This window comes from Brachionichthys hirsutus, chromosome 17 (assembly GCF_040956055.1).
Source record: "Brachionichthys hirsutus isolate HB-005 chromosome 17, CSIRO-AGI_Bhir_v1, whole genome shotgun sequence".
Taxonomy (NCBI): Eukaryota; Metazoa; Chordata; class Actinopteri; order Lophiiformes; family Brachionichthyidae; genus Brachionichthys; species Brachionichthys hirsutus.
In genome coordinates, this window is record NC_090913.1 from 7,283,831 (window position 1) to 7,296,610 (window position 12,780).

A 12,780-nucleotide genomic window follows, 5' to 3' on the forward strand; every position below is an offset into this window, starting at 1 on the left:
TGTACTTCTTCGCCATACTTGCAGTTTCTGGTCGGATACGGAGCCATGAATCCTGATATTTTGAAAGAAAGGCGAAGCGCCACTTTCGACGTCGAAAAACTAACCAACATTTTGGATGGGGGTCCAGAAAAGACCAAAAGAAGACGAGACATTGGTGAGTTGGTTATTGTGCACCTTGCTGCCTGGGAGAGGACGTTTGCTAAGAACGCAGCAAAAAGCTAGTGTATTTATCACAGGACCATTGTTTCATGTGTCAGATTTTTTTGTCAGATTGTTTCCCCTTGCTATTACCTGATGAGATATTATGATGCCATATTAGTACACGCGTGTTTCATCAGAACAGTACGACGAAGAAGACTTATACACCTTTAATATTCTGACAGACGAAGACGGACCTGTCTTAATATCCATATTTTCATAAGGATGTCACGCATTCAGATTTTTATTTTATTTTATTTACAGATGTTCACTCGTGTACAGTCATGCATAAAGTACAGAACTTGACTTAAGCTCTCGATATTAAAAGATGCATTTCTGATTTAATTTCCACGATTCATTGTAGAGTCGATGGTTGTCAGTGACCCAGATTTCAAGGAGGAGGACCCCAACTTCCTGTCTCGCAGTGAGCGCTACGACCAGGCTGTCAGGAAAAGTGCCCTGATGATCCAGAAACTCCGAGAGTTTGGTATTGCCGACCCAGAGGAGATCTACTGCTACAAGAAGTATGTGGTAAAGGAGTTGATGTGTTATAAAGTTTACACACTTTGAACGTAGAGATAAAAACACGCGGATGCATTCTCGTCTAAGGATTGTTGTTTCACAAGTGCTGGCAACAGAAAGCAGGTGTACTTTGGATCCAAAGGTTTTATCAGGACAACGGAATGTCAGGGTTGTAATTTTCATCCTGATTATTTAACACAAAGCAAAGCGCGAGTTTGCCCTTCGTTTTTTTTTTTTTTTAGGGTTGCGTGCATGGAGAACTGAGGTGGAGCATTGCACGATTAGTCAAACCCACCATTTGGAGAGGTGAATAAACTTAACATTAGGTGACACGTGCATTTTGCATGTGTGCAGGTGACATTTCACCCACTTTGACTTGAATGTCTTTACAGCAGTGATTACACAATATAACAAGCGTGCTCTTTAACTGCTATGCAGTAACGATGTCATTAAGTAATTTGGGCACAATCCTGTGAGCACAGCTATTAAATCACACTCTTTTGTCCTTATCTTCATATTTTATTCGATTTTTGTGACCATTTCATCACATTTCTGTTCCACAGCTCTCCTCTAACTTCATCAAACAACTAAGCAATAGGCTGAGTTTCAGATTTCCTCTCAAGAAATGCTACCTTATGTTTTAGACAAAGGACATTATAAGACAAACTCTGTTCCTAAAATGTCTTCCCTCATTCGTCAAGCATGGTGACTGATTGACTAAAGTCAATCATTTCCATACTTCTTTGTCAAACTGTCAGTGTGCTTTGTTCCTGTACTCCTGCATTTTGGTTGACCTCAATGTGGAACCTAAAACATTGGCAGTAGTAATTAGTTCAGTGTTCAGTGTTCCTGAACAAGAAACTAAAGCCTACGCTTCAAATAAAGTTCAACTTTGACCTGAAAAAACAGAAAATGAGACAGAAAATGCATCCCAGTTTGAGTCAACAAGTCTGAACTTACCGTAAGTCTCCTATCTTATACCTTTCCTTCACTCAGCATTGCTAAGGGCACCACTCTTGAGGCCTTGGGGCTACACTTTGTCATGTTCCTCCCAACCCTGCAAAGCCTGTGTGACCCTCAGCAGGTCATGAAGTGGTTACCCCTGGCAGAATCCTACCAAATGATTGGCACGTATGCCCAGACTGAGCTGGGTCACGGTCAGTCCTGAACTTAGCCTGTAATGCATTTAGTTAGTGTTTAAGGTCTTCAGAAACAACTTCATTGTGTTTTAAAGTGGTATTTTATGCTGTTGAAAGTTGAGCTAGGATGATATTTCAGGCAGGAAAAGAGGGAGGCTACCAGGAGGAGATTGGGTGTTGGTGTTTGACAGGTCTGAATCATAGAGAAAATTCAAAAGTAGTTGTATTATGTACTCCATCATTGGGTAGTAATTTCTGCAAAGTAAAAGCGGATGCTGTGATGTACATGGACAAAATCTATTTAAAGCGATCCCTGACTGTTTAGAAAATCGGTCTGAAAGCACAAGAATTTACTGCTACTACGTAAATACATAGACCGAAATATATAATTATTTCTTATAAGATATAAAATCCGTTTTGTTTGGGGGCTGGCAGTGTTGTTTACGTCGCAAGGCATTCTGGGTATGACGTGAAACGGCTGCAGCACCCGGCTCACTGCTATTGTTTAGTACGGCGGCGATGACGTCAGGAAAGTGAGGAAGGAAGATGAAAATGAAAATCGATGGGAGAACTCCAGATTTGGTCGTTTTGTTCTCCGTGGCGTTGTGTTGCATCAAATTGGATGTAATTGTATCGTAATTGATGGTATCGTTCCAATATGTATGATATGCATGCAGGCCGTTTTGATTCTGCCACTTCATCCTTGCTTTTTACTTTCTCAACTTGTGTCTGTATCTCTTCCATCACTTCCCCGTGATTTCAACCATGTAAATTTGCACTCACCCGCTGTGATTTTTTGCTGAAATATTTATACAAAATTCTCTCTATGCTTCTATATTTACATGGATTACAAATGTCACAACCTTCCAATCCTTCTCTCTCCCCATCTTTGACACATTGCCACCGACCTTTCTTTAACCTTTGCCCACTTGCTGCGCGGGTCAGCTCGGTGCATTCGGACAGGCCCGAACCCTTGGATCTCCATCTGGGGATGTTCCTACCCACACTGCTCAACCAAGCCACCTCAGAGCAAATGGACCGTTTCTTCATGCCTGCCTGGAACCTAAAGATCATCGGCACCTACGCTCAGACTGAGATGGGCCACGGTAAAATGAACACAGGAGCCCGAAATGCCAGGCCTGTAGACCGGGATGACTTATTTGGTTGCTTTGTTGAATTATGGTTTAGATCTGTCAAACACCCACAACATTTTTTCCTCCTTTTATATTGGCCTCTTCTGTCTAATTTAAAAAGGAGCTAGGATGACCTACTTACGCTCCTATCAGAAAATGTTTCCTCTCACTTTACTAATTACCCTATTTGATCTTTTTAGTTCAAGCATTGTTTATGTATGTTAATATTATTGACTACTGCGGTCTGTATATATTGCTCTAATGTTAATGATTTGTTGTTTTTTTTTTGCTGAGGATTGATGTATAAATGTTTGAATGCTTCACTGCTGCTGTTGCGTAATCATTAATTTGTGCATTGCAACCGTGGGATCTTTTTGTGTGTATTCTCCGTGGCCGTGTTCGGTGGGCTTTGATTGGTCGCATCGCTCTAGGCACTCACCTGAGAGGGCTGGAGACCACAGCCACATATGATCCAGCCACACAGGAGTTTGTCTTGCACAGCCCAACCATCAGCTCCATCAAATGGTGGCCTGGAGGACGTAAGTGCATTCACACCGGCGCGTCTTTTCAGTGTTAGGAGTTCACCGGCAGCATTAAAATGTGTAATCATCATCAGCGCAGATATGTCCTCTTATCCGATGGACTATCCACTAAATGTGTAAATGCTTTAATTTCTCATTTTTCTTTAAGGCTTAGAAAATGTCAGTAAAATTAGACATGAACTAATTTAAGTCTCTCTTTCTCTCTTTCTAGTTGGAAAGACCGCTAACTACGCCGTAGTTCTAGCCCAGCTTTACACTCAAGGGAATAATCAGGGTCTACATGCTTTCCTCGTACAAATCCGTGACATGGAAACACACGTACCCCTCCCAGGTAACCGCTGTGTGCTGTGGGGCTGATGTATGTATGTGTGTCACTCTTTAGTCTTCAATACACGTAGTCTCTTTTGTACCATCTCTCGCTCTCAGGTGTTGTTGTTGGAGACATTGGTCCCAAATTTGGCTTCGTCGAGGTTGACAATGGCTTCCTGAAACTAGAGAATGTACGAATCCCACGAGAGAACATGCTGATGAAATATGCCAAGGTGATGGAACAGCACTTGCATTGATATATACACTGCACATAATACAGAGGGACAATTTATATATATATATTTTTTTTTACTCGGGGATTTGTTTGTGTGCAGAATAACACAAAGAAGTATTTCTGTAAATGACCCTACGGTCATTGAATGGGTTGTACAAAATAATAGAAACACATGTTAGTAAAAATAATAATCCACCCACAAACTACTATATCCTCTGAATTGTAACATTGATGAAGGTAAGAATGTCTTTGTCTCCCTGCAAGGTGGAGCCAGACGGAACTTACGTGAAGCCGCCAAGTGCGAAGCTGACCTATGGCACCATGGTGTTCGTCCGCTCCATGATCGTAGGCCAGTCGGCTCGAACCCTGTCCCAAGCATGCACCATCGTCATCCGCTACAGCGCCGTCCGTCACCAGTCTGAGCTCCGTGCAGGGTGAGTCGGTGCAAATAAATAAAGGCTTGTCAGGAAACAGTGGACGGACGTACAACCCTGAAAAGCTGCAAGTTAAAACGTTGAACAAATGTTGCACAAACGAGTCACTTGTAACTTCAAAAGAAGTTTTGGAAGTTGGAAGCTTCCCAAAATCTTTTTTTGCTTGAGTGAGATTCAAATGCAGAAAAGCCTCAATCTAATTATTGTGGAAGAACCCGCGATATATCGTGTATATTTTATATATCGTGTATATTTTATATATTGAGTATATTTGATATGGAAGTGGGACTGCTTTTGGATTTGACCGTATGAGAGTGAGCGGCAACCTTTGCTGAGCCAATGAAAACCCAAGCATATGTTCTTTCTGTCCCATAGAGAACCAGAACCCCAGATCTTAGATTACCAGGCACAGCAGTACAAGCTGTTCCCTCTGCTGGCCACTGCCTATGCCTTCCAATTTGTCAGCCAGTACATGACACGAACGTACCACCGCATCAGCGAAGACATCAGCGAGGGAGACTTCAGCAAACTGCCCGAGGTACTGACTGGACATGCAGAAGTGTGCGTGTTTAACACGGACTGCGTGCCTGGCTGAGGGTGCTGGATGTTGCTGGTTTGTGCTGATTGTGTCGTACAAGCTGCTGAGTCTTTCAGAGGGTAAATACACACCCACGACCGTCCCGCTGGCTCCCTGCCCCTCAGCAGAGCTCTGAACAAGACAAACGCTTGAGACCTCATTGCACAAGCCCTGCAAGCTCAAAAGCATTAAAACGTGCTCTTCCTCATTAAACTGAAGGTGTGCTTAATGACTTAAAGTTGGATTTTTTCACAGAAAAAAAAAACAGGTTGAGGATGCATTTTAAGACGGTTACATTTAAGAACTGACACGTGAAGCGTGCTTAATTTGAATTCACACAGCAATGCGTGTCATTTTAGACTTGAGGGAATCATCTTTGCCCCCCAATCTTACAGCTCCATGCGCTGGCTGCGGGATTAAAGGCCTTCACCACCTGGGTCACCAGCGCTGGCATCGAGGTGTGCCGGATGTCATGTGGCGGCCATGGCTACTCGCGCAGCAGCGCTTTGCCCGACCTCTACGTGGATTTCACCTCTGCGTGCACGTACGAGGGAGAGAACACAGTTATGATGCTGCAGACTGCAAGGTAGCTTTCACACTGACATGCATGGCCACAAATGTGACGTCTGAAAAGCACCAATTCTGAAACGAAATGCATTAAAATAACCACACGGTTGGAGCACGGCGGAAAACATCAACAAAATTAACTTTGGGTTCGATGTCTGACCCAGAGAAGTGGTGCTGAATCCCTAAATTATTGCTCTTTTGATCAGAATTAATGGCAAAATTCAGCAGTTCAGTTTCAAAATCAACATTATTTTGTCTCGTAAAGGGCTACTGCTGTCAAAACTGCATCCTCACAATGAGCCTGTACCAGAAATACACACATGGTGGCCAAATGTAGCGTGGCTGGGAGTGAATTATTCAGCTGGCGTATGAAAGCGGACATGGAGGAGTGTGCTGTGTTTATTCTGACTGTCGTAAAAAGAAATTGTGCACTGTGACCCAGCTCTTATCTCAAGCGTCCATGTGTCAATGTTTACCTGTGCAGATACCTGGTGAAGTGCTACCGACAGGCTAAAGCAGGCCAGCAGCTGGGTGGCACCGTGTCGTACCTGAACGAAGCAGAGCATCGGCGTGTGCGTCTTCAGCCCGTCGCTGCTGGGACAACCGTCGTTGACATAAAGGACCTGGACAGCCTGGTGGAGATCTACAAACTACGAGCTGCTCTGTAAGAGCTGGGAGCAGCAGAGAAACACGACTTCTTAATTATTAATCATATTTCCAGCGTTTTAACTTGGACATGCGTGCTAAGTGTCAAAAGTGAATTCAGTCTTGAGTTAAATTAAGATTCAGGTTTGGGATCCATGTTTGCTGTGCATTGAGTGGTGAAATGAAATGTGTGAACCGGTCTAGGGGTGTTAATCTCATAACCTGTAAGTTCAGAGGTTTGAGTGGTAAAGGAAAAACATCCAGATTCGGTGTTAAGAAGTCGTGTTTACACACACCGATCAGCCATAACAATGGAAGTTCAGCTCTGTAGCAGGCAGCGTTTGTTAGCCTTAAAGCCTAAAGGCAGGGAGAAATGAAACTGGAGCGCTATGAATTGTCTTAATATTTTTAATTCATTTATATTATATGTGATGGTTGCTTCTGGATTGTTTGTGTGTGGTTGCAGCCTAATAGAGCTGGCAGCCAAGAGCATTCAGCAGGAGTTGCAGCACAAGAGCCAGGAGGAGGCCTGGAACAGCAACGCTATCGATCTGGTCAGAGCCTCAGATGTAAGTTGTGTTTGAATGTAAACAGCAGTCTGTGTGAAAACCGGCCAGACTTTCAATATTGTCCTCATCCCACATTTTCTATGGGCTTTTTGTTGTTGTTGTTGTCGTCGTCTTCAGGCCCACTGCCACTATGTTGTAGTGAAGCTGTTCACAGAGAAGCTGGGGGAGATTGATAACGCAGAGATACGCTCTGTGATGTCGGCCCTGGCTCTGCTCTATGCCCTTCATGGCATCGCAAACAACTCTGGAGACTTCTTGCAGGTCAGAAATACACACAAATAAAACCCGTGGTTGGTCCACAGTCAGTGCTTCGTCCTTTGTTTTTAATATCAGTCAGCTTAAGTAAAAAAAACAAAAAAAAAACGGATCGTCTCTTCTGTTTGTTTCCTCGTTGTCTCTGCAGTCGGGAGAGGTCCAGCGTGATGATTTCATCCACATCTTCCTCTGTTTTATTTCAGGCAGGACTGCTGAGTGTCCCGCAGGTGCTGCAGATCTCCGGCAGCATCAAGCGGCTGCTGTCTGAGCTGAGACCCAACGCTGTGGCGCTGGTGGATTCCTTCGACTTCGCTGACAGGAGGCTGAATTCGGTCCTTGGGAGATATGATGGGAATGTCTATGAGCACTTGTTCGAGTGGGCCCGGCGGTCACCCCTAAACGCCACAGAGGTCAGTCAAGGAAAGGGATGTGTGATAGTATCAGTGTCACTGTACAGGTGCAATTCTAATTATTTGGAGCTTTGGTTTTTTTTTAGACCGAGAATCCTTGTAACAGAATATAAATTCTAGTTGTAATTGTTGCATGTCTATTGCTCGTGGCGTTTTACACCTTCTCTTCCTCCCCAGGTCCATGAATCTTTCCACAAGTACCTGAAGCCCCTGCGTTCCAAACTGTGAGCTGTCCCTTCCAACTTCATCCCTGGTCATGGCCCTTTATTCTTTGTGCAAACATTTTTTCTTTTCATGAATGTCAGTAGGTCTAATGATTATTTTATCAACAAATCTGAATGAGTTGTTTCCACGAGGACCATAATCTTAATTTGAAGAGATGCTGTACTTATTGTCGTAACTGTTATTATATAAACGATAATTTATCCATGACTTTTTATCGATTGTTTTCAGCATCAGGAAGGACTTGTCAGTGAATAAGCCTTAAATGTCACCTTTTTTTTAACATTATTAAACTGATTCATGCCGCCTTAATGATGTTCAAATGTATGATTTTTAGCATCAAACTTCTCTGTAGTCTGATAAAGGTTTATATTGTATAAAGAAGTCCCAATTAACTTCAGGGAGAACATGTTTACAAGCTCCCAGCTGCTGTTTCTATTCCTAAGATGGAAGTGTCTGCCTTTATTCTCATTTGCACCATGTAGGATATATTTTTAACTCTAAAGACAACGTATTGGAAACAATGGAAGGATGTATCGGTTTTCAAAGGTTTATTTAGGGTGGCATTAAACACTGTGGTGGTTTATTCCGAAATCATTGAAATAAAAATTGCACTTGTGGGAAAAGTTTGAAGGCATGTCTCTCATCCAAGAATTGTAGAAGCATCTTCAAAATAAATTCCCTACAAATCCAGTTGGCGTTATGCAACACGGGGTTACAATGTCTGGGATACTGACAATCTCCACAGACAAAATAACAATGCAGTTCAGTGCTACGTCCTTCATTAAAAAAGTCTCCAAATTTAAACATGATCACATCAGTTCATTCCATTTATGTATTATGAATAGCAATTTAGATTCTGGAATCAGAGAGTCTTCGAATCTGGATTGTGTTTAAGACCTCAGTGTAAACGGGGGTCTTGTGTTACTATCGGTGTCTGGAGTTTGTGAGACATGGAAATTAACCAGAGGGGATGTTCTAACTAACTAAAGACAGCACCAACGTGCTTGATAGAAAATGTAGTATCTAACATTTCAGGATGTATCTGTATCTCATTGCTTTAATTTTTAACCTTCCTGTTTAAAAAATCACTTTCTGGCCAGTCTATTAGCTTTGTAGAAAGCGTACCAATATTTTATAAAATGTGTAAAAATATTTTTTTTATTTAGTTAAAACTTAAAATATAAGATTGCTAATTACATTCCACAAATAATAAACAGTGTAAGAGAACTTTCTTATCTTAAATACGTGAAACAAGTCCCTGCCCGTCTCCCTCTGTGGATGATAAAACGTAGCTCCGCCCCCCCCGCGGACCCACATCAAGGCTGTAGGACTAGCTCCGCCCCCCCCGCGGACCCGCAACAAGGCTGTAGGAGTAGCTCCGCCCCCCCCGCGGACCCGCAACAAGGCTGTAGGAGTAGCTCCGCCCCCCCCGCGGACCCGCAACAAGGATGTCGGAGAGGGAAAAAGGGAAGTCTTGAGACGCTGCCGGACGGTCGTCGCGGTCTCGTTCCATTTCGGACTTCTAATGAATTACAACTCAACTTCCCCTTCTTTGAGGTGAGTGGGATCAGACCCGCCGGAGCCTGCGTTTGTTTTCTGAGGTGTTGAAAGTTGTGTTTTAACATGAAATATTTGTGGCTTTGGTCTTTGATGCGTTTTGGACGTGAAGCGACGTAAGGTGTGTCGCAAAGCGGCTCCACGCTGCTCTCTGAATGCGAAGCGAACGCAAACGGCGGCTGCGTTCATTCTACGCGAGACCAGCCCGAAAGCGTGCCTCGGCAAGCCCTTTGTTGGTTCTGCCCGCCGGGACAAATACCACCATTCATCTCAAATGTCTCTCTATTACCCCCCCCCCCTTCATGTTAATTATAGTCGCCATGTGTCGATCCCCCCTGTTTGTTCTTCAGAGTATGCGAGAACGGAATTTAACCATGCCCTAAAATGTAGTTTAGCTTTTTATATATATTTTATTACCAATGGAATCCGGACAATCCTACATTCAATTTGACTTTTTTTTTTTTTTTTGTGGGACTTTTCTCTCAAAGTAACAGCTTCGGTTTACTTCTGCTAATTTCCTCTTTTGACCCAAGAATGTCTTCTAAAGAGGTCTAACTGTGCGCGTACGCGTGCGTTACGTCGCATGAGAGAAGCCGGTGTCCGAAGGTGAGCGTGCTGATTGGTTAGGTTAGATAGGAACCACGTCACCTGATGATGACGACATACCTCCTTGACCCCTGAGAGGATTTGGGCAACATCATTTGACCTCCGTGACCTTCAGTGAGTGCTGATTATGGGATGTGTAGATGCTTTCGATTGATGGAAATCATTGTGAAATGTCCCTCTTCGTGCTTGCTCGTTCATTCTGCAAAGGCACGCCTGCTCCCGAGTTAACAGGCTGCGTCCGGGAAAACTGTGACCCGACACAAACGAGAACAGTTTGGGTGGAAATTAAGCGGATGTTAATCCAACAGGTCGCGCGTCTCCACGGCAACGAGCTCTGTGTCGACGAGCTGCCGTGTGTAAAATAGAAAGTCACAGATTTTCTGTGAAAAATACCTGCCGTTGATTCGACGTGCGTAATGTCGAAGGTCCGTCCTGGATTGATAGTTAGCCCGCCGGAAGAGGTTAAATATATCGATGCCCTTTCTTTTATATGTAAAGTTTAAGTGCTTTAGAATTCATCTGCACAGATGTTTCAGTTTCCTCATAATTACCTTTATCAATACTTTACCACAGCTTTATCAAACACGAGTGCCCTGCCTGATGGATCATATTTCACTGCTCTTTTGATTTGGAGTTAGGCAAACCGTCGGCCCTCCATTCTCTCTCAACCGGATCGTGTCATCGCTTCCCGAGAACAGCTTTCCACCCCTGCTCTATCAGCGTCCTGTCACACCACAGTCAGAAGAGATTCCCAATGATCAATAACACGGACGGCAATTTTCGTCTGATCTGTGGATTTCTGCTGATTATTTTTCAGATTGATTAATTTTGTGAATTGTCTAGATTTTTATTTTTTGATGGGGGGTCGGGGGGGGGGCTATTTTTATTGTTATTTAAAATGATCTTGTCAAACAACAGGAAAATCAAATAAATTGACCGTGTTTGTTAACAGATTGGCGATTGGATGAATATGAAACGATTTAGACCAATGAGAATGCTCGTAGCTCATAGATTAAATCAACTGACGCAACCTCCACTGCCTCTGAACCTCCCATCTTTTGCTGAAAAAATATTTTCCTGTTGCCGTCCGTCAAATAAACATTTACATTTCTGTGGCTTTGCTGTGTAAAACCCTTGATGTGACTGAAATCAGTCCTTTTAAGGCGATTGTGACTTGGAAGTGTTTCCTCTTTTCTCACGGGTCTTGCGTGATCCAGAATGTCTGAACTCGTGTACCCTCTGGCGATGCGGTTCGTCCGCGCTTGTGAAAACTGCTTCGTCCTTCTCAGTAAACGAGGCCGGGCCAGCTGACACATTTTTCCCTCTGACCCCTGCCCTCAGACGTTAGCTGTTCTGGCTAACGACGTGCACATTGTCGCCGGACTAGTGACGCTTGACGGTGTAGCTCTACCGGTTGTAAACGCCAAATGAGCATTGATCTTCTGCAGGTCTGGGCTTGCAGGCTGTTGAAAGGCTGAGGGCCTCTTCGTCACTTTGCCTTTGTAGCGAACTTGAATTGCTACTTGTGCATTCAAAATGAAACTATTGATTTGTTTCGCGGGATGAACGTGCTATTATCAGATGATGGTATGAAGGCTGAGGTTTGGTTCAGTCGTCCTAAGTGTCTCCCCCAGATTTAGGGGTCAAGAAGGGCAGACTTATTGGGGGACTTTTAAAATGAAGGTGTATATACATGCAATTCTAGACGATCATTATGTGTGACTAGAAATGATATTTAATATATTCCACCAGTTCTCATCCTCAGTTTAACCATGCATGTGCTGTAACAGTCACTTTAATTGTTGTCTGAGCGCTTCAAGATGTATGGCGTAATTAATTGTACGTTTTTTATGTACTTGTACACCGAACCCTACCTGGGTCTATCTTTAGAGCCAGGAGTAGTACTTCCTCTCCGACAGCCCAGATGGGTTTGTGCCGAGCGTGTCGGCCGACTCTCCAAGTGAACGTCAGGAGAAACGCTAATCATTAAGTGATATTGTGGTTATTGATCGTTCCATCGTTGCTCTGACCGTTGAAGCAACCAGACGCCACTGAAATTCATGCATTTTCTTTTCCTGTGACAGCAAGCTCGGTTCTTACCCTATAGACGTGGTAACGGTGCTTACAGACCGGATCAAAGGCGTTGCACACCTTTAGAAAACATTTGTATGACATTTATTATGAGGATTTAATATTATTGCTACCGTGCTCGTCTATGCACTGTAAAGCTCTTCTACACTCATCCTCTCTGGTCTAGAGCATTTTCCAGCATCACAGGAATTCAGGAAAACTGCAATCATCATAAATTTGCAAATACAGTTTGCACGAATCCTTTTATCATGTTGGAAATATTGCAAAACATTACGCTTTGCCTTTGTCAAAATAATTGATCACTTTATTTTGTAGTATTTTGTGTGAACTCTGAGCCAGTGTAAGAGTAATTTGATTTCATTAAACAAAAATCTGAGTAGCAAGCAGGCTTAACTGAATTGATAAAGTTACGCGACTGTTGGAACTATTATGAAATTATAAAATATTATTTTGAAAAATGCATTTTGTGATATATATACCACAAAATAGGGATTATCCTTTCTATGTAGTGATTGTATAGTGATAAAAAAAAATACATTCAGAAAAGCTGTCGTCCATTCATATATTTAAATGCATTAATAATTAGAACAGTGTAATCTGCAGCCGCCCAATTCCATTACTGTTACATGAGACAGTTTAAAATCCTGTATATTTCCAATGTGCTTTTGGGAAGCAGGCATTTTGACTGGTAGAATCATTACATAATATCTCATGTTACTGTAGAAGCCCACACTGTTAGTGTGGGCGAGCCCACTCACAATGTTAC

The 12,780-nt window shown here is 43.0% G+C and overlaps 1 protein-coding gene across 1 annotated transcript; it reads left to right on the forward strand.

The window, feature by feature from the left end:
• The first annotated feature begins 45 nt into the window (after positions 1 to 45).
• On the forward strand, positions 46 to 8,373 carry acox1 (acyl-CoA oxidase 1, palmitoyl). The gene is made up of 14 exons (XM_068750580.1): positions 46 to 154; positions 563 to 722; positions 2,805 to 2,965; positions 3,424 to 3,531; positions 3,746 to 3,865; positions 3,961 to 4,076; positions 4,343 to 4,512; positions 4,888 to 5,050; positions 5,485 to 5,675; positions 6,141 to 6,320; positions 6,768 to 6,870; positions 6,988 to 7,131; positions 7,329 to 7,535; positions 7,713 to 8,373. Exons 1-14 carry the CDS (start codon positions 46 to 48, stop codon positions 7,761 to 7,763), a joined length of 1,983 nt encoding a protein of 660 aa, XP_068606681.1. The 3' UTR covers positions 7,764 to 8,373.
• The last annotated feature ends 4,407 nt before the right edge of the window (positions 8,374 to 12,780 follow it).

Excerpts from the sequence above, each read along its gene's own strand:
- acox1 (XM_068750580.1), top strand. The coding sequence starts at position 46 with ATGAATCCTGATATTTTGAAAGAAAGGCGAAGCGCCACTTTCGACGTC. Across the intron at positions 4,513-4,887 it reads CAGTCTGAGCTCCGTGCAGG|AGAACCAGAACCCCAGATCT; the intron begins GTGAGTCGGTGC and ends TCTGTCCCATAG. Across the intron at positions 5,051-5,484 it reads ACTTCAGCAAACTGCCCGAG|CTCCATGCGCTGGCTGCGGG; the intron begins GTACTGACTGGA and ends CCAATCTTACAG.